This window comes from Pogoniulus pusillus, chromosome 30 (assembly GCF_015220805.1).
Source record: "Pogoniulus pusillus isolate bPogPus1 chromosome 30, bPogPus1.pri, whole genome shotgun sequence".
NCBI classification, from domain to species: Eukaryota; Metazoa; Chordata; class Aves; order Piciformes; family Lybiidae; genus Pogoniulus; species Pogoniulus pusillus.
Genome location: NC_087293.1, coordinates 3512577 through 3539850, shown reverse-complemented (window position 1 = coordinate 3539850; position 27274 = coordinate 3512577). Strand labels below are relative to the sequence as shown.

General features: G+C 44.8%; 1 protein-coding gene across 8 annotated transcripts in view; it reads left to right on the top strand.

Annotated features, from left to right (window-relative positions):
* ARVCF (ARVCF delta catenin family member) overlaps nucleotides 1–27274 on the top strand; it is a 322255-nt gene that overhangs the window by 15708 nt on the left and 279273 nt on the right. For 5 of the 8 annotated variants that reach the window (XM_064168741.1, XM_064168743.1, XM_064168739.1 and 2 more), the window contains one exon: nucleotides 2671–2739. The exons of the other annotated variants lie outside the window; for them this stretch is intronic. In XM_064168741.1, coding sequence (XP_064024811.1) covers nucleotides 2699–2739 — 41 coding nt within the window. In that variant the 5' untranslated portion in view covers nucleotides 2671–2698. Of the gene's footprint in view, nucleotides 1–2670; nucleotides 2740–27274 lie in introns of those variants that run through there. 8 annotated transcript variants of the gene reach the window in all.

Sequence of the window (27274 nt, the reverse complement as noted above, 5' to 3'; positions counted from 1 at the left end):
CAGATGGAACATTTTGGCCTCTAGAGCTCTTGTTATTGCAGTCAGAGTAAGAAATAACTGCCTGCTTATCTTTGTGGTATTCTGATTCCCTTCCTCTCATCCTCTTTTCTTCTTCAGTATTGCTTTATTGGTTAGACTTAAGGCAGATGGTAGGAATAGTAAATCCATGTTGATTGTAACAGATAGCATCTCTCGTTGACGCGTCTGTAACTAGGAAGATGAAAACAATGAGCAGTAAATATTTTGGACCAAGCTGATTTCATAATTGTTTTGCCTCTTGGACTGGATAAGCAGAGCAAAACTAATTTCCTTTTATTTCTGCACATTTTTTAAGAGCCTGAGATTTACTGTGGTGGTTTATTGAGCTGTACTTCTCTGCTCAGTGCTTGCTGCTCTTTGTTGACATAGTTAATGTTACCCAGAGCTTTCATCAGTGTGGCCTGCCTATTGGGAATGTGGCACACTGGCATGGTCAAGGGACTGGAAGTCTGTGCTTGGTGTTCACCCCTATAATTGGTCTACATTAAAGCTTCTTGAGGACATATTTGTAGTATTGAAATAAAGGTGCTTAGCCTTTGTTTAAAATCCTGTCTCCTGTGGAACTCGATTACCTAATGAGCATGTTTTACACATTTCATAGGGACAAAGCCTGAGCTGTTCTGTTTGTGGCAGCAAAATGAAACAGTTTTGGAACCAGGTCATCATTTTCAGCATCAATAGAAGGTCGTGCCCTTGTCAGCTGGCATTGGTTCAACATGAGGTTCCAATCAGAATTGGCTGCATTGTACTTAGAGATGTTCTTTGAGACCTTCACCCTTTACTATGTTTGGAACTGCTAATGTAGTGGGTCTTCTGAATATGTAGAAGAGACTTCTTAAGACAGTCCTTACCTTCAGAGCATATATTCATTAGTTCTCAGTAGCTGATCTGACAGAAAGAGGCTTTTTCAAGCTCATGATCCAGCACTTCATTAAGTGCTCTTCTTCGGCATCATTTCTTCTCTCTCTAGTGTTGTGTGCTAAGCTGTGATACTTATTTGACAAGTTCAAAGTACAACTCCACTTCTGCTGCCTCTGTGGTTTCACGTTGGCTTGGTTCCTGAGATGTTCAGAGCTTCTGGGACTGAACTTTTAAAACAAGGTTCTAAGATAAAGACTGGAAATCTCATTCTCTTGCTTTGCTGCTTGATTTATCCAGTGTTTTGCTCAGCTGTGCAAAACCACAGATATCTAAAATCACATTCTCTCCTCTCTATTGCCATTTTAAGAGTATATTATTGCAAAAAGTTAGGGATGTGTTTTAATAGCAGGTGCTTGTCCCCACCCAGAGTTGCTCTAGTCTGACCTTTTTACGGTGCATGTATCATGCATATGCTTGAATTTCTCTTCTCGTGAATCAGCTGCTGACTAGAGGTTAGCTTTTAATCAAGAGATTAGCAAAATATGAAGCATACTTTCTGATCTATGTTGCTCAAAAAAAAAAAAGAGACTAAATTATAAAGCAGAGAGATCTAAGTTAGGGATAACTGTAATTTCCTCCTGAAACCTTTCTAGGTGCTACAGGCACGTGTAGGTAGCAGAGTACACGGATTTGTAGCTCAGGTGTTATCTTGGTATGTTTAAAGTATAAATTAAACCAGCTTGCTGTTCAGCTTTTGATTTTCTTAATCACTGAGATTCTTAATGATGATTTTTAATTATTTTTTTTTAAAAACAGGCCATAGTTTGCCCACTTCTTTTTAAAGACTTGAAGCTTTTCAAAGGAGTTACAAGGGCTCGCCAGACTTACAAATAAAGATGGAAGGGTCAATGTAGGGTTTGCTGCAGTGTTTTAGAATTCAATCAAGATGTTAGTGGCATTTTGAAACTCTGTAATATTAGCCCCCTAAAGGCTGTTTAATGTTATTTCTGATTGTTATCACTGTTTGCATTTCTTTTTGGCTAGGGGCAATTGTTGTGGTTATTATTTTTGGAAGAATCTTTTTTTTAACAGGGCAAGCAAGGGCAAGGTTTTGCTTCTGACCTCTGGCTTGAATGTCTCAGCAAGCAAAGTCTGAATTGCTAATAAAAACGAAAATGTTGAATAAAAATCTGGCTTAGGGTTGGATTTGTACTGATTCAACATATTTCTGCCATCTCCCTCACTGCTGCTTCTGGATCAACATGACCCCTTTAATGGAATTGAACTGATTTTCCATGGATACACTCCTCCTGGTAGTATGCTTCATGTCTGTGATGAGGTTTCTACTTTGTTCTGCAGTACTTAAATGCATTTACTTACTAGAGTTGAGGATAGATAAAGCATCCTATTTGCTAGTTAGGTAAACTTTCATCAAATGCCATCCTAAAGTCACTGGAATGTGACTGTATTGAGGCTTTGTGTTGCCTTGTAACCTGTAAATTCTTATATGAAATCTAAAAATGACCATGGAAGGTGAAGGCACCCATGAAGAATATAGAGGTTTTTAGAAGGTACCCAAATGCTGCCTGGCTTACAAGAGTAGGAGGGGGAAAGCCCAAAATATTCCATCATAAAAGCAGTCTGCAGTGTATTTTGGCATGAGTTTGGGCTGTGAAGCTGTCTCTAGAGTTGTCTCATCACTCAGGTCAATGAGGCATTAGTCATTAGTTACAGAGTTTCAGGATTTGATCTGTCTCTTATGTTTTTCAGGGATATCCATAACTTTGAGTTGTGCTTTATGAACAAGGACAGGGACCTAACAACCTGCCTGAGAGGGTGGTAAGAGCTGTCAGATTTGTTTCTTTTATTACCTACATATATTTGTGAATTCTAGAAGGCAAAATTGTTACTAATTCAATCCTTCTTGTTATTTACTGTTCCAGGCAGTCTCACAATTGTCATTCTTTAGCCAACAATAACGTGATGACAGACTAAATTCATTTTATACTCACAGTCTTTAGTGGCCTTTTTCTCAAACAGGAGGACTAGTGAGCTAAGTATGACTGAAATATGCAAGGGTTTGAAGTGGTCTGCTTGGAGTAGCAAACCATCCTGTAAACCCAATTGTCTGTATAATCAAAATGGAGGATAATTAACTGCATACAATGTGACTAATAATAAAGCTTCCAAAACTTCAAAAAATGACTTCTGCACAATGTTTTGCTCTGCTGCTGTCTTTTAGCAAGGGAGTGAATTGACTTCCCAGTTAGAAGTGTCTGCTCTCAGCCACACTGTTTTGTCTTCAGTTGTCCCATCAGGCTTCATTTGAGGTTGTTACTGAGCTCTCTGTGCAGGAGTCTGTGATGGATGAATGTACAGTTACAAATTCAGGGTTTCTGTACCTGGGTGATGGGATGTATGGCTTTCTGCAGCGTTTGACCCTTCTGCTAACTTACTGGGTTTGAGTGAAGGCTCCTTGTCAGAACAGTGCAGTCAGTATAATCAAAGATTAGGTGATTTATTAACTTGTATGACTTCATGGAATCATAGAATGGACCAGCTTGGAAGAGACCTCCAAGCTTATCCAGTCCAATCTACCACCCAGCCCTGTCCAATCAACTTCAAGTGATTTGGGAAGTTATTCATGGGATAACTGTCCAGACAGAAGACTTTTTTAGATGAGGAAAAACCCTTCTACAGTAGGATAAATAAGCATAATTTTAAAAGTTGGTCTGTCAAATGACTAAATGCAAAAGACATCTGTTGGAAGGTAGGAGAGCCCTGCAGAGGGACCTGGCCAGGCTGGATGGGTGGGCAGAGGCCAATGGGATGAGATTTAACAAGGCCAAGTGTAGGGTTCTGCACTTTGGCCACAACAACCCCAAGCAGCACTACAGGCTGGGGACAGAGTGGCTGAGAGCAGCCAGGAGGAAAGAGACCTGGGGGTGCTGATAGATAGTAAGCTGAAGATGAGCCAGCAGTGTGCCCAGATGGCCAAGAGAGCCAATGGCATCCTGGCCTGCATCAGGAACAGTGTGGCCAGCAGGACAAGGGAGGTTATTCTTCCCCTGTACTCAGCACTGGTCAGACCACACCTTGAGTGCTGTGTCCAGTTCTGGGCCCCTCAATTCAAGAAAGATGTTGAGGTGCTGGAACATGTCCAGAGAAGGGCAACAAAGCTGGTGAGGGGCCTGGAGCACAAATCCTATGAGGAGAGGTTGAGGGAGCTGGGCCTGTTTAGCCTGGAGAAGAGGAGGCTCAGGGGTGATCTTATTACTGTCTACAACTACCTGAAGGGGCATTGTAGCCAGGTGGGGGGTGGCCTCTTCTCCCAGGCAACCAGCAATAGAACAAGGGGACACAGTCTCAAGTTGTGCCAGGGTAGGTATAGGCTGGATGTTAGGAAGAAGTTCTTCACAGAGAGAGTGATTGGCATTGGAATGGGCTGCCCAGGGAGGTGGTGGAGGCACCGTCCCTGGGGGTGTTGAAGAAACGCCTGGATGAGGCACTTAGTGCCATGGTCTGGTTGATTGGTTAGGGCTGGGTGCTAGGTTGGACTGAATGATCTTGGAGGTCTCTTCCAACCTGGCTGATTCTATGATTCTGTGATTCTATGACAGCTAAATGAGTCCCTGCTAAATAAGTCCTTGCTAAATGAATCCAGTTGACTGAATAATGCAAACATTTTTGAGAGTCTTAGCTTTCTAACTTTATTTAAATAGTCTCTTTCTCACTTTAAAGGAAAGTAAAATTTTGGGTGAAAGATGGGAATGGAGTTTACACTGTACAAGGAAAACTGAAAGTTGTTGCTGCTTAATATTCTGAACAATATAGAAGAGGTAGGAGATTCCTTAGGAGAGTTTTCACTGCAACAGCCGTCCTGAGGTCAAGTCTGTAGTATTTAGAGTGAAGGAAAATAATTGTAGGGGAGAAAGAGAAGAAAATGTCAGTAACTCCAGAAGGAGTTATCTCCTACCAAATAGCCTCACTACTTGTTCAAAATCAGAAATCAAATACTACATCCAGGTCTGGTGGCCTCAGCCTAAGAGGGACATGGAACTGCTGGAGCAAGTCCGGAGGAGGGCCACAAAGATGATCAGAGGGCTGGAGAACCTCCCCTGTGAGGACAGATGGAAAGGATTGGGGCTGTTCAGCTTGAAGCAGAGAAGGCTCCAGAGAGACCTGATAGCAGCCTTCCAGTACCTGAAGGGGGCTGCAAGAAGGCTGGAAGGGGACTTGTTACAAGGGCACGTAGTGACGGGATGAGAGGGAATGGCTTAGAGCTGGCAGAGGGCAGATTTAGACTGGAGATGAGAAAGAAATTCTTACCGAGTGAGGCTGGTGAGACACTGGAGCAGGTTGTCCAGGGAAGCTGTGGACATCCCCTCCCTGGAGGTGTTGAGGCCTTGAGCAACCTGAGCTAGTGGGAGGTGTCTGTGCGCATGGCAGGGGGGGTTAAAACTCGATCATCTTTAAGATCCTAAAAGGAAGTTGTAGTCAGGTGGGAGTCAGGCTCTGCTCCCAGGCAACTTGTGACAGAACAAGCAGGCATGGTCTGAAGCTGTGCCAGGGGAGGTTTAGGTTGGATATTAGGAAGCACTTCCTCACAGCAAGTGTGTTTAGGCACTGGAATGGGCTGCCTAGGGAGGTGGTAGAGTCACCATCCCTGGAAGTCTTTAAGAAAAGAGTGGACCTGGCACTTGGTGGTGTGGTTTAACTGTTGTCATGGTGTTGGGTCATAGGCTGGACTTGATGATCTCAGAGGGCTTTCCCAGCCTCAATGATCCTGTGATTCTATTCCTTCCCATATAAACCATTCTATGAATCTAGGAGATGAGATGCTGTTTGTGGGTCCACAATCGACCTGGTTTTAGTCTGCAGTGTATTTGTGAAGCAGAGGAACGTACACCCTTGAAAACGTTCCTCTTTCTGGTAGTAAATTGTGCTATCATCACCAAAGATGCTTTTTACAGAGTTCAAGACTAAGACTGATTTGCTTGTTTCAGCAGTGAGGTGTGCTCTGTACTCATTTGGAGGGGGATGTCACCCTTAATCAGAAGTGCCATGCATTTGCAGAATGATGCTGTTGCAATTTGTTGCTTGTCAGCCCTGAACGCTGCTTAGTTCCTTTACAAGTGCAACTTGTTGGCTGCTACTGCTCACTTAGAAAACAATTTTAGGTTTCTTTCTATTAGTTATCTGTTCAGAGCTTTTTATGATAAAATAGAGCTGCAATTATTATTATTTTTAGTAATACAGGTCTTGGTGGAAAATCTGAAATGCTGGATGCATTGGGAATTGCTCTTGCTCCATCTGAGGTCAGCAGTAGTATTTCTGTGGCTTTCAGTGGGAGTAATGTTGCACTGTCTGAGCTGAAGGTGGAGACTTTCCATCTTCCTTCAAAAAACATTTAGAGTCTGCTATAGCTAGGCTTGCATGAGACTAAGTAATTCTTACACTGCTTGATTATGAAAAAAAAGGATATTTCTTAAGTGGGAAAAAGAAGTTTTAACCTTTTTTTTTGTTGTTGTTATGCCATCATAGTGACTTTTCTGGTTGGTTGGGTTTTGTTGTTGAATAGAATTAACCAGGTTGGAAGAGGCCTCCAAGCTTATCCAGTCCAAGCTATCCCCCAGCCTATTGTGGAGGGGAAATGGTGTGAGATGATCTTTTCCAAAAGGAATATTGTTTATTAATGTTGCTATTCAGAACTCTTGCCACCCTCAACCACTTGTTTTAATCATATTTCAGTTCTTACACAGTCATGGAAACATTCTATGGATAATATAGCTGGGATTGTTTAGCCTGGAGAAGAGGAGGCTCAGGGGTGACCTTTTTGCTGTCTACAACTACCTGAAGGGTGATTGTGGCCAGGAGGAGGTTGCTCTCTTCTCTCAGGTGGCCAGCACCAGAACGAGAGGACACAGCCTCAAGCTACGCCAGGGGAAATTTAGGCTTGAGGTGAGGGAAAGTTCTTCCCTGAGAGAGTCATTGGACACTGGAATGGGCTGCCCGGGGAGGTGGTGGAGTCACCGTCCCTGGAGCTGTTCAAGGCAGGATTGGACGTGGCACTTGGTGCCATGGTCTGGCCTTGAGCTCTGTGGTAAAGGGTTGGACTTGATGATCTGTGAGGTCTCTTCCAACCTTGGTGATACTGTGATAATATCTAGATCTAGTAATAAGCAGCAAAACATATAAACATTAATTGAACTGGACGAGAAGATTCCCCTGGTCAAATGCTACTTGTGGTCAGTGTGCTGCTTGCCCTGTAGATGGGCTCAAGGAGCTCTTTCTGCTTATGGCAGAAGGCAACGGAGAATTACAAAGAGGCATGTAAGCATTTACTCACACATTATCATTACCCACTGTGCTGGTTTGAAGCTAGCTAGAATATTTTGGTGAGAAGGATTAGATCACAGGCTGTGAAAGAGAAACAAATGGTGATGTCTGCTTCACTCATAGGCTTGCTGAGAGGTATAAGAACAAGAATCTAAACATAGATAAGGGAGTCGCTCTTCGTCCGGGCTGTGGACTGCATTTGTCTCCCTAACCTCATCCTCCATCTCTGATTAATCCACTTGCTTCCTAACCCCCCTGGCCAATCTCCATTCTTCCTTGGGGCACAGGGCAATGTCTGGGCTAAAGTTGAGGGGTGGGAGAAGGTGGAAGGGTGGTTAGGAGCCCCTCCTGGGGACTCAGGTTTCTGGGAGGGCTGTTGTATTTTTGTTTTACTTTTACCTTGTATATTTCTGTCTGTAACTGTATATACTGTAAATATCTGCTTGTATGTTGTGCTAGCTGTAAATATAAGCTTCATTCAATTTCCAGAGCCAGCTGAGTCTAGTCTGGGTGATTTCTAAGGTGTGGGGGGGTGGGGAACACCCAAACCATCACACCCACTTGCTGGGCTTAGCCACAGTCCAAACAGTGCCCAAATGCTTTCAGGGAACTCTGTTTTGTTGGATGTTGAGACTTAAATCTTCCCAGCTTCTGGGGAAAGGATGCAGACAATCTCTGACCTTGTCTCCTGGCTTCTCTGGATGATCTGTTATGTCCAGGAATTCTGAGCAGGACTTTCAGGTGCAGAGGCAGATGTGGTGCAGTCTCAGCACGATGTCACGCTGGCCACATAGGCCGATCGCATGCAAGCAGCCAGGGTCTGCTCCTGGTAACTCAGGGCAGTGGAGTTCAGCAGGCAAACACTAAGGCAGCAGACAGTTGCAGCAGGCAATGGCAGAGCACAGCTGAGCACAGCAGAGAGAGCAGGGGAGCAAAGCATGTGTTTTACCTGCATATCTCCTTTTATCAACGTGGGCCGAGGTGGATTGCCCTTTGGACACAGAATAGCCAATGAGGATGGCAGTTAGCCAGACTTTACCATGTTAGGCAAAGCCACAGGCTTGCTCTTCCCCACATGTGGGAAAAGCATGGGCCCTGCACAAGGCAGGCACAAGCTAAGTGTGTGTGTACCTTACCACAGGACCCTGGGCAGGCCAGACTCAGTGGCCACAAGTTCTTTTGTGTTTTCTTCCTGTGCTTGCCTCTCATAGAGCAGAAGAAGATGCCTAGGCAAGGCAGGACGTGTATAAGCCTATTTGGGGCCTACCACAACACAGCCCTATCCAGTCAACTAGACCATGGCACTAAGTGACCCATCCAGTCTTTTCATGGATGTCTCCAGGGGCAGTGACTCTACCACCTAAACACCTACAACTCTGAACATCATTGCACCATAAAAACTGCTTCTTTATGATTATTTTGCTTATATACTTCAGTGTCTATTATTATATTGTAGACAGGAGTAGGTGTAGAGGCAAGAAAGAGCACTGCAGGATGGGTGTTGGACTAATGGTAGGCATAGCCTAAACTCTACAAAGTAATGACTTTTCCAGAAGTTAATACTATAAATAGATACTTCCAGAGCTGTGGCTGTGTGATTTAAATGGTCTGGTTTGATTATTACATGGAAAATGGAGTTGACATCATTTGAAGTATCTTCTGGACTGCTAGATTTCAGACCTGAGCCATCCAGAACACATTTTTTAATCTGTTATAACCCTTTTTTCCCCCCTAGTAATGACCTTTCCCCCTCTAATTCATTGTTCCCAGAGGAATGTCTGCTTATTTTGAGTTTCTACCATCTTTCCTGAAACAATCAAGAACAGTAAATTAATCTTGTTTAATTGATAGTAGCTTAATCCAACTACTTAATATGCTTGTGAGCAAGCTATTTTGCTAAAAAACCCAAACCTAATTAAGTTTAGTATTAAACTAAGCCTTGGGCATGTCAGATTCTTTGTCACACTCAGGAAGTTCAAGATATGACCCAAATACTCAAATGACCCAGAGAGCATTTTGGTTTATAAACATTTGCTGCATAAACAAATCAGAGCTAAGTAATTTTAGAAAGGAATTTCCCATCCATGTAGTGTGTACTGTATGTAGACATTAATTAGTGATTTTTCATCTGTAGTTCTTGGAGAACAGTTTTATCTGCTTTATCTGACATTGGGTTTGATTTTGCTGAATTTGAACTTTCACTATTGTCCCTGTGTGTCATGGGCATGCATTCAGTCTAAATCTGATGACTTTACTCTGTGTTTTATGCCTGACAATTTACTTTAAGGATCAGACAACCCTTCCAGAATTGATAATAAGTCCTTGTTTTGCCTTAATTATTATCCACACAATTTTAATCCTTATGGTGTTGTTGAATGGATAAGGTTTGCCTTAAACCAGCAAGTCTGCAGATGACACTAAGCTGGGGGCAGATGTGGCTGGGTTGGAGGGCAGAAGGGCTCTGCAGCGGGACCTTGACCACCTGGACAGATGGGCAGAGTCCAAGCGGATGGCATTCAATAGCTCCAAGTGCAGGGTGCTGCTCTTTGGCCACAACAACCCCATGCAGAGATACAGGCTGGGGTCGGAGTGGCTGGAGAGCAGCCAGACAGAGAGGGATCTGGGGGTGCTGATTGATACCCACCTGAACATGAGCCAGCAGTGTGCCCAGGTGACCATGAGAGCCAGTGGCATCCTGGCCTGCATCAGGAATGGTGTGGCCAGCAGGAGCAGGGAGGTCATTCTGCCCCTGTACTCTGCACTGGTTAGACCACACCTTGAGTGCTGTGTTCAGTTCTGGGCCCCCCAGTTTAGGAGGGACACTGAGATGCTTGAGCATGTCCAGAGAAGGGCAACGAGGCTGGGGAGAGGCCTTGAGCACAGCCCTACGAGGAGAGGCTGAGGGAGCTGGGATTGGTTAGCCTGGAGAAGAGGAGGCTCAGGGGTGACCTTATTGCTGTCTGCAACTACCTGAAGGGTGGTTGTGGCCAGGAGGAGGTTGCTCTCTTCTCTCAGGTGGCCAGCACCAGAACAAGAGGACACAGCCTCAGGCTGTGCCAGGGGAAATTTAGGCTGGAGGTGAGGAGAAAGTTCTTCCCTGAGAGAGTCATTGGACACTGGAATGGGCTGCCCGGGGAGGTGGTGGAGTCGCCGTCCCTGGAGCTGTTCAAGGCAGGATTGGACGTGGCACTTGGTGCCATGGTCTGGCCTTGAGCTCTGTGGTAAAGGGTTGGACTTGATGATCTATGAGGTCTCTTCCAACCTTGTTGATATTGTGAAAAGTGGCCTTTCATAGAACAGAATTACAGAATGAGCCAGATTGGAAGAAACCTCCAAGCTCATCCAGTCCAACCTAGCACCCAGCCCTATCCAGCCAACCAGACCATGTCACTAAGTGTCCCTTCCAGGCTTTTCTTGAACACCTCCAGGGACAGCAACTCCACCACCTCCCTGGGCAGCCCATTCCAATGCCAATCACTCTCTCTGACAACAACTTCCTCCTAACATCCAATCTGTACCTCCCCTGGCACAACTTGGGACTGTGTCCCCTTCTTCTGTTGCTGGCTGCCTGGCAGCAAAGCCCAACCCCATCTGGCTACAGCCTCCCTTCAGGTAGTTGTAGACAGCAATGAGGTCTGCCCTGAGCCTCCTCTTCTCCAGGCTGCACACCCCCAGCTCCCTCAGCCTCTCCTCACAGGGCTGTGTTCCAGGCCCCTCACCAGCTTTGTCTCCCTTCTCTGGACATATTCCAATACCTTAACATTTCTCTTGAATTGAGTGTCCCAGAACTGGACACAGCACTCAAGGTGTGGCCTGACCAGTGCTGAGTACAGGGGCAGAATAACCTCCCTTGTCCTACTGGCCACACTGTTACTGATCCAGGCCAGGATGCCATTGGCTCTCTTGGCCACCTGGGCACACTGCTGACTCACATTCAGCCTACTATCAACCAGCACCCCCAGGTCCCTTTCTGCTGGCTGCTCTCCAGCCACTCTGTGCCCAGCCTGTAGTGCTGCTTAGGGTTGTTGTAGCCGAAGTGTATAACCCTGTACTTGGCCTTGTTAAATCTCATCCCATTTCACATAGCAGAAGTCTATATGGTCATTTATTATGTGTCTTCTTGTGTTCTACTTCATGGCTCTACTTCATTCTTCTAAAATGCATTAGTATTGAAAATTAATCTGCTTTTATGGATCCAAAAGGCTGCTCATCCATGACAGTAGATGCACATGGAAACATGCTCATGTACACCTGTCCAGGGTAGGTTTAGGCTGGATGTTGGGAAGAACTTCTTCATGGAAAGAGTGATTTTCATTGGAATGGGCTGCCCAGGGAGGTGGTGGAGTCACCATCCCAGGAGGTGTTTAAAAGGGGACTGGATGAGGCTCTTAGTGCCACAGTTTAGTTAATTAGAAGGTGATAGGTTGAACTCAATGACTTCCAAGTTCTTTTCCAACCTGGTTAATTCTGTGACTCTGTGAAAGGAGCCACACTGCTCTTGAAAACAAACATGTACCTTCTGATACCTAGGATGTAAGTCTGAGTGTTTCCATCAGGTCAAACATCCAATTCCTCTGTGATGTCTTTGCTAGCTGATTCCCTGAAGCCATACTGAATTTCCCCATGTGGACACAATTGGCAGATTAGAAGTTTAGGATTTGATCTGTACTTCCATAGCAAGAGTCATCAGCAGAACTTCTTAGTATTCATTCAGTATTCTTGGGGCATCTCTGGCAGTGCTGGAGTAATGTTGACATGGGCTGTTAAAAATACAGTGAATAAAACTTTAAGACCCAACCTCTTGATTTACTTTTCTCACAGCAACATCTGATAGAATTGTTGAGGCATAAACATTAGGAAAGAAATCTCCTTGTATTTAGATGCAGTAAAGCCCTTTTCAAGCAGATAAAGGAAACAGATAATGAAAAGAATTAAGCAGTAAGTACAAAGGATTATCTTAGAAATACCTTACAGAACCTGCTCCATAGTATGGCCCTCATCAGAAACTCGTTCTCTTCAACTGAGGTTTTGAGCAGCTGAATCTCGTTGAGAGATGTCCCTGCCCATGGTGGGAAGGTTGGAGTAGATGATCTCCGAAGTCCTTTCCAACTTGAGCCATTGATTCTATGATTAATTAACTGTGAATTGCAAAATGGATACAGGTGGAGTTGAAATTTGGCAGCTGCTGTGCTGTGCTGTGTGAGTTTGGTTGTTTTCTTTCTTCAGGTGTTAAAAAGCACACTCTCTACAAGAGGACAGCCACTTTTATTTAGGTCTTGGTACCTTGTTGATTTCCTTTAATTCCACTGTTACTAAAGTTCCACTGTGAACTTTCAAAGGATAGTTTAGGAAAGGTTTGATGGTAAGCATTGATGGAAGAGTGCCTCTTTTCCTCCTTAAAGCTATGTACATGTACAAAGTGGTGCTGTTGGCTTCAAAAGAACAAGTCTTCCAAATCTGACTTAGCTTTGAACTAGAAACTTGTTGAAAATAGTGAAGAGTTTTGCTAGACTTTTCTCCTTCTGCAGCTTTGCCTCTCAAGAACCTGACAACTTTGTTACATTTTGGAATAGCCTTGTGAAATACCTACGCAGTAATATTGAGAGCATTAAACTCCAATGAATCCCAGAATCATAGAGTCAACCAGGTTGGAAGAGACCTCCAAGATCATCCAGGCCAACCTAGCACCCAGCCCTAGCCAGTCAACCAGACCATGGCACTAAGTGCCTCAGCCAGTCTCTTCTTGAAGACCTCCAGGGATGGTGCCTCCACCACCTCCCTGGGCAGCCCATCCCAATGCCAATCACTCTCCCTGTGAAGCACCTCCTCCTAACATCCAGCCTATACTTTCCCCAGCACAACTTGAGACTGTGTCCCCTTGTTCTGTTGCTGGTTGCCTGGGAGAAGAGACCAACCCCACCTGGCTACAATGTCCCTTCAGGTAGTTGTAGACAGCAATGAGGTCTGCCCTGAGCCTCCTCTTCTCCAGGCTGCACACCCCCAGCTCCCTCAGCCTCTCCTCATAGGGTTCGTGTTCCAGGCCCTTCACCAGCTTTGTCACCCTTTGCCATGTAGATTTAAAGCTGAATTTTCTCTCCATCTGGAAGGTTACGCTTGAACAACTGTGGAGATGCATTGTCCCATGAGAGTTCTGGCTGGGCTTGTTTCTCTGAAGCAGTGTGTTCAGAAACAGAAGGGAAACACAGGCTGATATGTCTCAGAAGCTAAAAGCATTGCTTGTTCCTCCCCTCCTTCCTGACTGGAATTCCAGGAATTGTTGCAGCTTTAGCCCTGCCCACATCAGTAGAAAGGGAGATTTGTTTCTTGCCACTGCTACCTACTGTTGTCGAGATGGATCTCAGGCATTTTTGATTGGGGGTACAAGGGCATATTTAACTGATTAAAATGCTCATTTGCATATAGTGCCATTGACATCTTCGGCATGTTCCTTCTCCTGATTCAACTGTAGTCTGTTCTGTGGTGATCCTGTTGCTTTCCTGAGGTGTTTCTATGAATCATGAATGGTTTGGGTTGGAAGGGACCTCCAAAGGTCATATAGTGCAACACCCCTGCAGTGAGCAGGGACATCCTGGAGGAACTTTTTAGGATATCAGGGAGTGACAGGACCAGGGGGAATGGAGCAAAGTTGGAGGTGGGTAGGTTCAGAGTGGACTTGAGAAGGAAGTTCTTCACCATGAGAGTAATGAGAGCATGGAATGGGTTGCCCAGGGAGCTGGTTGAGGCCCCATCCCTGGAGGTGTTTAAGGGCAGGCTGGATGAGGCTGTGGGCAGCCTGCTCTAGGGTAGAGTATCCCTGCCCATGGCAGGGGGGTTGGAAGTAGATGATCCTTGTGGTCCCTTCCAACCCTGACTGATTTAGGCTGGAGGTGAGGAGAAAGTTCTTCCCTGAGAGAGTCATTGGACACTGGAATGGGCTGCCCGGGGAGGTGGTGGAGTCGCCGTCCCTGGAGCTGTTCAAGGCAGGATTGGATGTGGCACTTGGTGCCATGGTCTGGCCTTGAGCTCTGTGGTAAAGGGTTGGACTTGATGATCTATGAGATCTCTTCCAACCTTGGTGATACTGTGATACTGTGACTCAGAGTCTTGTTGAGCCTGACCTTGAATACCTCTGGGCCTCCCTGGGCAACCTGTGCCAGTGTTCCGCCAGTATTTGGAGGTACACAGCCTTGTCAAAAGCAGATGTTCTGCAGTGATCTGTGTGTGCCAGTGATGTTGTAAGATAAAAGCTGCTTCATGGTCAGTTTTAACCAAGAAAAAGTCCACTGATTTACTGGACTCCTTCCTGCCTTCCCAGTGAAAGCATCCTACTGCTGTGTACACACTTTCTGCCAGCAGGTGGAAATATACATATACAGCTCATCCACTGCCTGACTCCTGTCTTTGGCTGCCTGATGTCTCTCTCCCAGTCACGGCAGCTGAAAATCCTACATAAGATTTGCAACATAATGGCACTTGCTGTGCCAAAATTTACAGGTTCAGCTCTTTTGTGGGTGCCTAATCGCTCTTGGACCTGTCCAGTGTCCCTTCTTGGTGCTGCAGCATTATCACTGAGCCTTTTTACATAGCCACACGTTAAATAAAAAGGAGTGCTTGTTTCAAATGAACGTGAGCAGTAACTTCTCTAGAAATAAAAGGGAATAGGAAAGAGGTAATTGTTTTTATAAGGCTTAAATCCTGATATTTTGTTCAAAATACTTAGCAGCAGTGATAGTTCTCAGCTGAATCAAAGGAGTAAAATGGAAAAGGGGATTGTGCTGTCTCAAGCCAGAGGAGCAGATGTTCATGGGAGGGTGATTTTTTCATCTGTCTGATGTTAGTAAATTTATGCTATGTATGGAGGCAGATTAGGAAAGAAGCTTATTTTGCAAATGTGAGACTCAGCTGCATGTATTCCTTTTTGTTTTCCCTCCTATTGTCATTAACAGTTACACCTGTGAGCAAAAGGTAGATCCTGAGGGAGGTGGTGCCAAAGCCTGAAACCAATATAATTATCCCTAGGTAGTTCTGTGGGCATACAGAACTCTGGTCCAAGGGGCATGAATACAAAGCATCATCTGCTGGGTAAAGACAACAACGAAGGAGGGAAAGAAATAACAGCTCTGCCTGTGTGGGAAAGTGATTTTATGTATGGGGGGAAAGTCCTGTGAAAGAAGCTAGAATTTGCATTCTCTCACTCTTGACTGGGCTTTCCATTCTCAAAATGGTAAAAATTAGTGCTATTTCTTTTGTCCCTTTTTTTATTGCCCCTGAAAAAACAAAACACAGAACTACTTCTCAGTACCCTTCTGATCAAGAGATGCAAAGGGTGATCAAGAGATACCAAGGGGTTTTACCCCCCCATAATATTAGGAAATGAATAGGAAAAGGTTATCTGGCCTTTCTGAGGAAACTCATTTATGAAGAGAGGAAGAAGACACAGTCTTACTCCTTTCTGACCAATAATGTGCATAGGTTATACTTTGCATCTTGGTCTAGAGTCTGATCAGTTCTTTGTTATTTCTGCACATGCTGTAATGCATTGCATTTTGGAGAAGGCAGCACTGGAAGCTATTGTGTGTGGATTGCTAATTTGTTTGGGGTTTTTCCTTTTCAAAGCAAGTTACTGGGGTGTGATGAATTAGAAACCCACCCTCAAATCAGGAGCATTTGATCAAATGTAAAATGAATAACCAAACTGTATTAAAGTATGCAAGTAAAATTATACCTTTAAATGTGATTCATCCAAAACTGCATGTGTGTAAAGCACAGTAGGGGAAAAAAGTGTCCAGTAAAGTCAGGTTAATGGGAAGAAGGACAGTGCAAGAGAGTGGCATTCTCTTTTGGCACGTTGTAACCACAGAGTATTTCAGAGTCGTTTGAGTTTGTTAAAAGGCAGATTTTGCTAGGAGGGATAAATGCAGGATTGTATTTGTCAGTTTATAATAGGAGTGGAATTTCATTAGCACTACTATTCATTTGTGTTGTGGGAGGAAGAGTAAAATAGATTCTCATTGACTTAAAATGTCACTGTCAATCCTAGCTGCTGGAATTCTCTGCAGTGTGTTGGCTGAATACATGAAAGGAAATAGGACCATGGGTCAGGCCTGCTCTCTCTAATTAGGATCCTTGGGGGATTGTGTGGGCTTATACATTTGGGGGGTTTTGTTGCAGTTGTATAACATTGTGTTTTTGTCTTCTAACACCCAGGCACTCTTTGCTTTCTGATACTGCTTCATTTTAAGTCCTGTAGTGAAAACTCTCCTCTCAGTTGCCAAAGCATAATCTGTTGTGCCTGGATTTCTCTCCTGGATCTCTTGCAAAGTCCCTGATAGTTCTTCACTTGGTTTATTCAGCTTGATTTTCTTGTCCTGCTGCTTGACTGTCCTTCCTTCAGTAGTCCTCTCAAGTGTCTGTTTAGTCCATCCTTCAAAGAAATGGACAACAAATCTTTGTATCACCTTTCGCTCTTCACATTCATTCTGTCCTCTGCTCTGTCTTTCTAAGCTTTGCTGCTTGCCACAAATTTCAGTATACTCCTTTCAAATCAAAAGTCTGCACAGTGGTGAAAGATACCTGTGATTAGTTTTGGCTTTAGTTTAAACTCAAGAATTATCATCTCTGCCTTTTCCAATTGCATGCTGGCTATTAAATCCTAGACTTCTTGGAATGAGGTCTCTTAGCTTATATATATATGTTTTTCATTAGAAATCCTTGGTGAAGGTTGCTGACAAATGCTGCCCTCCTTGCTGAAGGTGGCAGGTAATAATGATCCTGGAATTTTCTGCTGCTACTTCTGAACAGCCTTTGAATTATGGTTTTCATGAAGTTCTGTGTTAGTGTGCAGTGAAGTGATTTTTAAAACAAAACAAATTAAATCAGCAAACCCTGCTGTTAATCTCTCCTTCAGAAATACCACGTGAGCTCAAAATCACTTTGTCCTCTTGTGACTTTCTACCCCCACCTGACTTCTGAAAAGTATCATTGTCCTGGCATCATTTTCTAAGGAAGGATTTTCATTCCTAGGTTCACAGAATTCACATATTCATAGAATGGTTTATGTTGGAAGGGATGTTAAAGATCACCCAGTTCCAACCCCCCTGCCATGAGCAGGGACACTTCCCACTAGCTCAGGTTGCTCAAGGCCTCATCCAGTTTAGCCTTTAATGCTTCCAGGGAGGGGATGTCCACAACATCCCTGGACAACCTGCTCCAGTGTCTCACCAGCCTCACTCGGTAAGAATTTCTTTCTCATCTCCAGTCTAAATCTGCCCTCTGCCAGCTCTAAGCCATTCCCTCTCATCCTGTCACTACGTGCCCTTGTAACAAGTCCCCTTCCAGCCTTCTTGCAGCCCCCTTCAGGTACTGGAAGGCTGCTGTCAGGTCTCTCTGGAGCCTTCTCTGCTTCAAGCTGAACAGCCCCAACCCTTTCCATCTGTCCCCACAGGGGAGGTTCTCCAGCCCTCTGTTCATCTCTGTGGCCCTCCTCTGGACTTGCTCCAGCAGTTCCATGTCCCTCTTAGGCTGGGGGCACCGTAAGTAGCTGCAGTACTCCAGGTGAGGTCTCAGATGACCAGACTCACCATCATTCTCATCCAGCTTTGTAATAATTGCTCTTTTTTTCCCCTTTGTTCTGCATCTTTTTAGAATTGTGGAACAAACATTTAAATTCCCTCTTTCCAGTAGCCCCAGAGGGAATGATATTACCTGGAATCATAGAATCAACCAGGTTGGAAGAGACCTCCAAGATCATCCAGGCCAAGCTAGCACCCAGCCCTAGACAATCAACCAGACCATGGCACTAAGTGCCTCATCCAGGCTTTTCTTGAACACCTCCAGGGAAAGTGACTCCACCACCTCCCTGGGCAGCCCATTCCAATGCCAATCACTCTCTCTGGGAAGAACTTCCTCCTAACATCCAGCCTATACTTTCCCCAGCACAACTTGAGACTGTGTCCCCTTGTTCTGTTGCTGGTTGCCTGGGAAAAGAGGCCACCCCCACTGGCTACAACCTCCCTTCAGGTAGTTGTAGACAGCAATGAGGTCTGCTCTGAGCCCCCTCCTCTCCAGGCTAAACAACCCTAGCTCCCTCAGCCTCTCCTCACAGGGTTTGTGGAAAAGACTTCATTGTTTGGCCTCTTATTTTTTAAGTCAGCCTTAGTCATTAATAGACACCAGAAGCATCAAAGCCCTCAGCTTTACAAGTCTTCAGTGAAAAACATAGTGTCCCTTACAACACTTGAGTACTGGTTCCTCCTTGATTCAGAGGGGACAGTTTCATGTCTTTATAGTAGCAGTAATTGGTGCTAGTGTGTAAGACAGGAGGTTTTGCTTCTTTAAATCCAAACCAACATCCATTAGACACATACAATGAAAAATACCAGCAGTGTTAATCCCTTCTGACTCTTTTATAGTAGGTAGTCTACCACTGCCTGGTTTAAATATGGCTTGAGTTGAACTGCTGCTTTTCAAAATATTTCCACTTATCTCTGAAGTCATAATTATGGCATTCATCATATTTGAATATAATTGCTGCACTTTGCATTCTCTTCAAGTCGTGGGACTTAAGTAAGGAATGAATCTAAGATATTGCTTCTCTTGCCTATTAGAACCTGCATTTTAGACCCCATCTCCTTTGGTGTTTGTCAGTTCTATTTCTAATGAGGCTTTCTTCTGAAGAGTACATTTGAAGTCATGTAGGACTATGCAATAATATTACTCTGCCTTGTTTTGAATGTGTCACCTCTTGATGGGAGAGAGTTGAGCATCTGCAGTCTGAAGTACACAGCCTCAGTTTGGAATTGATTAGAAGAGTTGCTAAGCTCAATCCTTTTCTGTCACAGCCATGGTGGTTTATGTATTTGAACGTATCAAGTTTGCTCCTGAGAACTAATGAGTGTTTGTGTTTTGGCCCTCACTTTGATTGCTCAGAGAGGTAGTTGAGGTTGCATCTTGGAAGGGATTCAAGATGAGGCTTGACAGGACTCTGAACATCTTGATCTAGTTGAGGATGCTCCTTACTGCAGAGGGAGTTGAGCTAGATGACCTTTGGAGGTTCTTTCCGACTCAGACCATTCTGTGATTCTACAGTTGGGAGATGCTTTCAGGATGTTGTTCTTCTGAGGGACAGAACTGTCCTGATTTCTACCAAAGCACAAATAACTCCTCTTTTCAAAGCACTCAGACTAATGATTCTGAAATAAGAACTTTACTGAGAATGTTACTGAAACCTGGTGATGCTTGACCTTATTGTCCCTGCTACCTTTCTCTTTTTCTCATCTTTTTTTGAAGAAGATACTGAGTTCTGGGAGTACTTGCTCCCAAATAGCCTTCTTTCTTGCTCCTTTGGTGCTGGTCAGCCATTTCTGGTGCTCTCTGCTTTGCTCTGCAGTGACGTTCTTTCTGCATGCACTGAGGAGGAAGAAGTTCGTATCAAAGATGGTGCAACAGAGGATGGCATTTGTGCAGCCTTGCTGATGGTACAACAGAGGATGGCATTTGTGCAGCCTTGCTGATGGTACAACAGAGGATGGCATTTGTTGCATCGTTGCTGGTGGTGCCACAGAGGATGGCATTTGTGCAGCATTGCTGATGGTGCAACAGAGGATGGCATTTGTTGCATCATTGCTGAAGGTACAACAGAGGATGGCATTTGTTGCAGCATTGCTGATGGTACAACAGAGGATGGCATTTGTGCAGCCTTGCTGATGGTACAACAGAGGATGGCATTTGTGCAGCCTTGCTGATGGTACAACAGAGGATGGCATTTGTTGCATCATTGCTGGTGGTGCAACAGAGGATGGCATTTGTGCAGCTTTGCTGGTGGTGCCACAGAGGATGGCATTTGTGCAGCATTGCTGGTGGTGCAACAGAGGATGGCATTTGTTGCAGCATTGCTGATGGTACAACAGAGAATGGCATTTGTTGCATCATTGCTGGTGGTGCAACAGAGGATGGCATTTGTTCTGCATTGCTGGTGGTGCCACGGAGGATGGCATTTGTGCAGCATTGCCAGTTCTCCCCACTAGCTAGACCAGAGAGGAGAAAGGCTCAGAGTATGCTGAGCATGAGCCACATGAAGTCTTGCTTCACATTTTTCTTATCTCTATCAGTCTTTGCACTGGGATGCTCTAAAGTTTTTGTAGTCCTTGGGAATTATTTCCATCTGTGCCCTTGCTACTGAGCAATTGCTGTATTAGCAGAGTCCAGTTGAGCAGTATTTCTTCAAGAGCTTGAGTCCTTGCCTGATTTGTAGAGGACAAATGCAAAGGGCAATTGCAAATGGGTTACTGTGCTGTTGGAGCTCTAAACAGCCTTCCTTCTTGGCTCTGTGTCAGGTAGTACCTCAAGGGTGAGGTGGGCTGTGAACCTTGAAAAGATTTAAATACCTAAGTGCAGGGTCAAACATTTGTATTGGTGAGTGTCTTAGCAAACTGGGCTGAGAGTGGCCCAGTAACTATCATTTTGTTTAGTGTAATTTAGGCAGCAGTGAAAGTGGTGATCGGGTACCAAGCGTTTGGAGCTCTTACATTTCTTCATTAGCTTTCCCTACAGTTTACTGCTGATTTCACTAGAGAAGCTCAGGTTTGAATTAACTTTATGAAGCACAGTGATAGGTTGTTGTGCTGTGGGGAGAAGTTGTGTCTAGAGTAACAATACCTGCACAAAAACCTGGTAAACCAGGAGAGGAAGAGGTTGTACTGTTAAGTCTTCCCAAGGAGAGACATTAGCATACAACTTCTTTCCCCCTGTGGACTTTGTCACCACCATTCAGCTATTTTAGGGTATTCCATCAATGTGTAACACTAAGGGACAGGGAATTCCTACCTTGTGGACACTACCCTGTAGCTTCTGGAGGCTCCACCACCTCTCTTCCTGTACAAATGCATAGACTTCACCTCTTCTGGAGCCACCAGTTCAGCACAGTGCAGCATCCACCATTCTCAGTGACAGCCTCATAACTCTCCAAGCACCTCCTTTATTCCTCTCAGGTGTGCAGAAAGTGGTGGGCTCAGATTGGCTTTGGCAAGAAGCTTTGGCCGGGCGCGGTGGCGCACGCCTGTAGTCCCAGCTGCTAGGGAGGCTGAGCTCGTTGGATCGCTTGAGCCCAGGAGTTCTGGGCTGCACTGCGCTATGCCGAGCGGGCGTCCGCGCTAAGGCCGCCATCAATATGGTGAGCCCCGGGGAGCTGGGGCACACCAGGTTGACTAAGGAGGGGTGAACCGGCCCAGGTCGGAGACGGAGCAGGTCAAAGCTCCCGTGACGGTCAGTAGCGGGATCGCGCCTGTGAATAGCCACTGCAGCGTAGCCTGGGCAACACAGAGAGACACGGGCTCCTAAATGAATTTTTGGCCCAGCCAGCATGGGTTTAGGAAGGGCAGGTCCTGCCTCACCAACCTGATCTCCTTTTATGATCAGGTTACCCGCCTGGTGAATGTGGGGAAGGCTGTGGATGTAGTCTACTTGGACTTCAGCAAAGCCTTTGACACTGTCTGCCACAAGAAGCTCCTAGCCAAGCTGGCAGCTCATGGTTTGGACAGATTCACTCTGTGCTGGATCAAGAACTGGCTGGATGGCAGAGCTCAGAGAGTGGTGGTGAATGGTGCCACGTCCAGTTGGCAGCCAGTCACAAGTGGTGTTCCCCAAGGATCAGTGCTGGGCCCAGTCCTGTTCAATATCTTTATTGATGATCTGGACGAGGGCATTGAGTCCAGCATCAGTAAGTTTGCAGATGACACCAAGCTAGGAGCAGGTGTTGATCTGTTGGAAGGTAGGAGAGCCCTGCAGAGGGACCTGGACAGGCTGGATGGGTGGGCAGAGGCCAATGAGATGAGATTTAACAAGGCCAAGTGCAGGGTTCTGCACTTCGGCCACAATAACCCCAAGCAGCGCTATAGGCTGGGGACTGAGTGGCTGGAGAGCAGCCAGGAGGAAAGGGACCTGGGGGTACTGATAGATAGTAAGCTGAAGATGAGCCAGCAGTGTGCCCAGGTGGCCAAGAGAGCCAATGGCATCCTGGCCTGCATTAGGAACAGTGTGGCCAGTAGGACAAGGGAGGTTATTCTTCCCCTGTACTCAGCACTGGTCAGACCACACCTTGAGTACTGTGTCCAGTTCTGGGCCCCTCAATTCAAGAAAGATGTTGAGGTACTGGAACATGTCCAGAGAAGGGCAACGAAGCTGGTGAGGGGCCTGGAACACAAATCCTATGAGGAGAGGTTGAGAGAACTGGGCCTGTTTAGCCTGGAGAAGAGGAGGCTCAGGGGTGATCTTATTACTGTCTACAACTACCTGAAGGGACATTGTAGCCAGGTGGGGGTTGGCCTCTTCTCCCAGGTAACCAGCAATAGAACAAGGGGACACAGTCTCAAGTTGTGCCAGGGTAGGTATAGGCTGGATGTTAGGAAGAAGTTTTTCACAGAGAGAGTGATTTCCCATTGGAATGGGCTGCCCAGGGAGGTGGTGGAGGCACCGTCCCTGGGGGTCTTCAAGAAAAGACTGGATGAGGCACTCAGTGCCATGGTCTAGTTGACTGGCTAGGGCTGGGTGATAGGTTGGACTGGATGATCTTTGAGGTCTCTTCCAACCTGGTTGATTCTATGATTCTATGATTCTATGATTCTGTAACAGATGGATGCAAGAAGGTTATCATTGACTAGTACTGGGTAGTGGCTTCTCAATGTGAAATCCATTCCCTGCTCCTTTGCTGTTTCAGTGACCTTGCTTCAGTTCAGTCCAGTCTGCCACTGAAGCAGATTTGCTTTGCTGTTTACAATTGGTTCTCCCATCTCCAGAATATATATCTGAGCAAAGTGATCCTATAACAAAGAATCCATATGTTGCCATGGGAATCTGTGCCTTGAACTCACCTGGTAGAACTGTTGCTGATTTATGGCTTGGTGTGGGGATGTCTGCCTGGTCTCTTCATTTTTCTAATCCTTCACACATGCAAAGGAGGTAGTGCCCACAGTTAAAGAAGTGGGCTCATCAAAGAGAAAATATCATTGCAAATCAACATTAACATTCTCCTCTGAGGACAGCTGGTTGCAAGGAATGGTGAGGAACAGCAGAATGGAAAAGTGTAAGGATCGAGTGCTGGAGTCTCTGACCTCCTGTTGGAGCATCAGGCCTGCCTTGTATAATAAAAGCTATTTAGAAGTTGCTGCTGTGTTCAACGTGGACAGAATTTTACGATGCATAAACTGGGAAACGGAGCCAGCAAAGGGACTTAGCAGAGTGATGAATGGATGACAGGGTGCAAAACTGAAACTCTGTTTTATTCATGGCTTGTGAGGTCAAGAAGGACTGCTGGGAAGGGCTGGCAGTCGAGGGAGGAGGATACAGAACCCAGCAATCTGAGCATTCCCAAGCCACTCTGTCACATGTCTTCTTGCAGTTACAGCTGCAGGTGTGTGGGGTAGGGCTGGGCTGAAGAGCAGTTGGAGCCACACTGAGAATGGAATCCAGGAGGTTCCACCTTGACATGAGGAGAAACTTGTGAGGGTGCTGGAGGCCTGGAGCAGGCTGTCCAGAGAGGTTGTGGAGTCTCCTTCTCTAGAGATTCCAAGCCCTCCTGGTTGCATTCCTGTGTGACCTGTCCTTGGCAACCCTACTCTGACAGGGGGTTGGACTCAAATCTCCAGAGGTCCCTTCCAACCACTTCCATTCTGTGATACTTTGCAAGATTTTCAGTAGTATCTTTAGACCTTTTCCCTGCTCCAGTTTCACCACTGTCACCAGTATCACAACCCTAATCCTCCTAAATCTCAGCAGTTTATTCCATTAGGTTTTAAGCAACAGGTAACAAGAGGGCTTTTTCCTCCCCCTTTTTGTTTCAACGCTCCCACCCCACAACCTCTACTCTCCAATTATACTGTGGAGAATATGTGATCAAGAAACCCAAAATCATTATCTTGATCTGGAGCCTAGCTAGGAGTTGATTCATCTGTTCAGTTGGTTGTGACTGCTCAAAAGACTGTTAGAACCTGATAAGTCATTAAACTACCTTTTGATTGCATTGGTCATGCAGCTGTTTCTCAGCAGAATGCAGTTAATGTAACTTAATTCCAAACAGATGAGTCAAGTTAAGGTCCTGCAATTATTCTTTGTAGTGTTGTCACAGGATATGTTCAACATGCAGGTGCCTTTTTAAAGCCTCAGACATCACAGAGTAAACCAGAATGAAACAAGGCTAAACCAGAGCAATGAATGCAATCTGATTTCCAGTTGTTCTTTATTACTTTCAAAAATCTGTTGTAAAGTCTTCATGTATTTCATTTAAAACTGGCAAAGAGATTCTTTGAAGAGATGTGATTGCACTGCAAAATGCAGGCTTTTCTATCCTCTCTGTGTCCTCTGTGTCTTGCATCTCTAAGGATTTCTGCCAAAAAACATTGAAAAGAAAATTAAGGAGGCACTCAAGGTAATCATTACATGGAGAATTCCTTTACCTGGTTGCAAATGAGAAAATAGATCCTGATTAGTTTTACAAGAGCAAAGGCCTTTAGTTTTCTGCTGGTACCTTGTGGAGTATTTTCCTAAACAGCAGAAAGGACTTTTATGTTTGGGGGAAGCTGCAGTACTTCTTTTCCATGCAGAAATCACAGCCCCTTTCTCTTCACATACCCTTAATATTATAACCTTGTAGCGATGTAATTTGATTACAGAGGAAAAAAAAAAGCCAAACAATATTAAATTGAAAAAAAAAAAGAGTAGAAAATATTTGGTTGTGATTCTTTGTAAATGAAATATGTGACTCTGCCTGTGGTGTTGCTTTTGGTCTAAGCAAGAGGTATTTTTTGGCCAGAGTTCAACCTGCTTTTGCCCACCAGTGTTGCTGAAAGCCTCTTCAGAGCACGAAGGAAGTGGGTTGAAGGTGGATTCATTCTTTTCACCAACATCTTTTACAGCAGTGTGATATTTTTCAGGGAACAGCCTTTTGCTGCCCAACCTGACAGTTCTTCACTGAGAGAGTCATTGGACACTGGAATGGGCTGCCCGGGGAGGTGGTGGAGTCGCTGTCCCTGGAGCTGTTCAAGGCAGGATTGGACATGGCACTTGGTGCCATGGTCTAGCCTTGAGCTCTGTGGTAAAGGGTTGGACTTGATGATCTGTGAGGTCTCTTCCAACCCTGATGATACTGTGATACTGTGTGTGATACACTCATCTGTGAGTCCCCAGGTTAGGAACAGGTGAGTGGGAGAGCTCTAGATGCATAGCAGTAACTCAGTAGCCTGCACACTGCTAGCAGGCCACTAAGACACTCCTGCCCTCTGAACTGCTTTCCCTGCTGACTTGGAGTATTAGGAAAACTAAGTGTGCTGGGTAAGGTGCTTTTCTCAGCCCTGCCTTTGTCCTTCCAGCAGTATTGAGTATAGCTTGGTTTGCTCATTTACCTACATGTCAAGCCAAAATATCACTAACTCATTTGGTGCATCTGTCCTCTCTGAGCTAAGGTCCTCCACCACGCAGTGAGTAGGTGAAGGTGTCCTTTGAGGAGCGCAGTGTCATTTGACTTTGTCGCAGTCTGAAGTAGTCTGTATTTTAAATGGGAGGAGATATGCAGAGGAGTGCTGAAAACAGAATTTGTGAACCTCTTTGGAATTCTTTTGGATATGAGTATCAATACAGAAAAGCTGTTAGAACATTTTAAAGGCTACCCAAAAAGCGCTTTCAGTAGAAACTGTTCATGTGAATGTTCAGTGTCGCTTGTAGGTAAATATTTTCACCCTTTCCAGATACTTGTTATATAACAAATTGAATGCAATTATCATATCTCAAGAAGTGAAGGTCCAGATTGCTCTTGATTTACACAGAAGGCTGCGTGGAAACCAAGTAAATGAGATGAGGATTGTTTATTTAGAAGAGCTACAAATTGCATTGAAATGTTTATCATGTAGAAATTCTTGTGCAGCAGGGTTTGGTTTCTCCCCCTATGAGATGATTTCTCTATTCTCTGTTACTGATATGCTGTAGGAAGTTTAATAATAGTGCAGTTTTATTGCTGTATAAATCTCTGTTATGGCAACCTAAATCTCACATGACAAACTTGAGACAAAATCGCATTAATTGTGTCCTTCTGTTGACTTCAGCTGAGTCAGGTCCAGATTCTTTGACAAAATTAAAGATGAAGAAATGCAAAGAGGCTGTTTGTCAGTTATGCCTATAGAGACAAAGCTAAAAGAACTTAAAATGGGGGGGTCACTGTGCTAACACTTCCTGGGGAGAAGGTGGTGGGGGGTATAGATATTGATGAGTTTGACTCTTCTGCGATTGCAAAGTCTTGGAACCACACTTCTCATCTAAGTAGCTTTAAACAAAAGACTCTAGGATATTAAGCACAGAAATTGAGATTAATGTGTTGTAACAGGGAATCCTGGCAAGATGACAGGGGAAAAAACATTTGCTCTGGTAGCATAAACTCATCAAGACAAATGTGGATCTCTTTTCAGTATAGATTACTGTCTGTAGGGAATGCCATCACACTTCCCTTGTGATGCAGACGGCAGCCACTAATATGAAGCTTTGGATCAATTGGTTCATTTCTGACTGCAGTTGCTTACCCGTGCTGCACTGTAATGAGCTTATTTTCCATAGTGATTGTAGGTAGGTGGGGGCAATGTGGAGGGAAATAAAAAACCAAACAGGAGGGATTATAAAGAAAGCAAGGGAGGTGATTTAAAATCCTTCATGTGGAAAGAGAGGCTGAGAGATGGTTCTTTTCCCTCACTTTTTTGCATGGCTACTCTTCTTCCATTTTACTAGCATCTCTAGTTAACTAGCTCTGTTTCAGTGGCCTTCAATGTACATGCAGGGATTTGCATGAAAGGAAGAGATGTTACAGAGACTAAAATTTGGCTTTGCTTCTGCTCTGTCTGATTATTTTGTTTTTATTGTAATGATTTAGATTCTGAGGATAATTACAACAGTATCTGATACAGACTAAAAGGTCACAGGAGAGCTATTTTTAACCATGATACTAGAAATTACAGTAAATTATTAATAAATTCAACATCTAATGTGACAAAACCTGACAGTA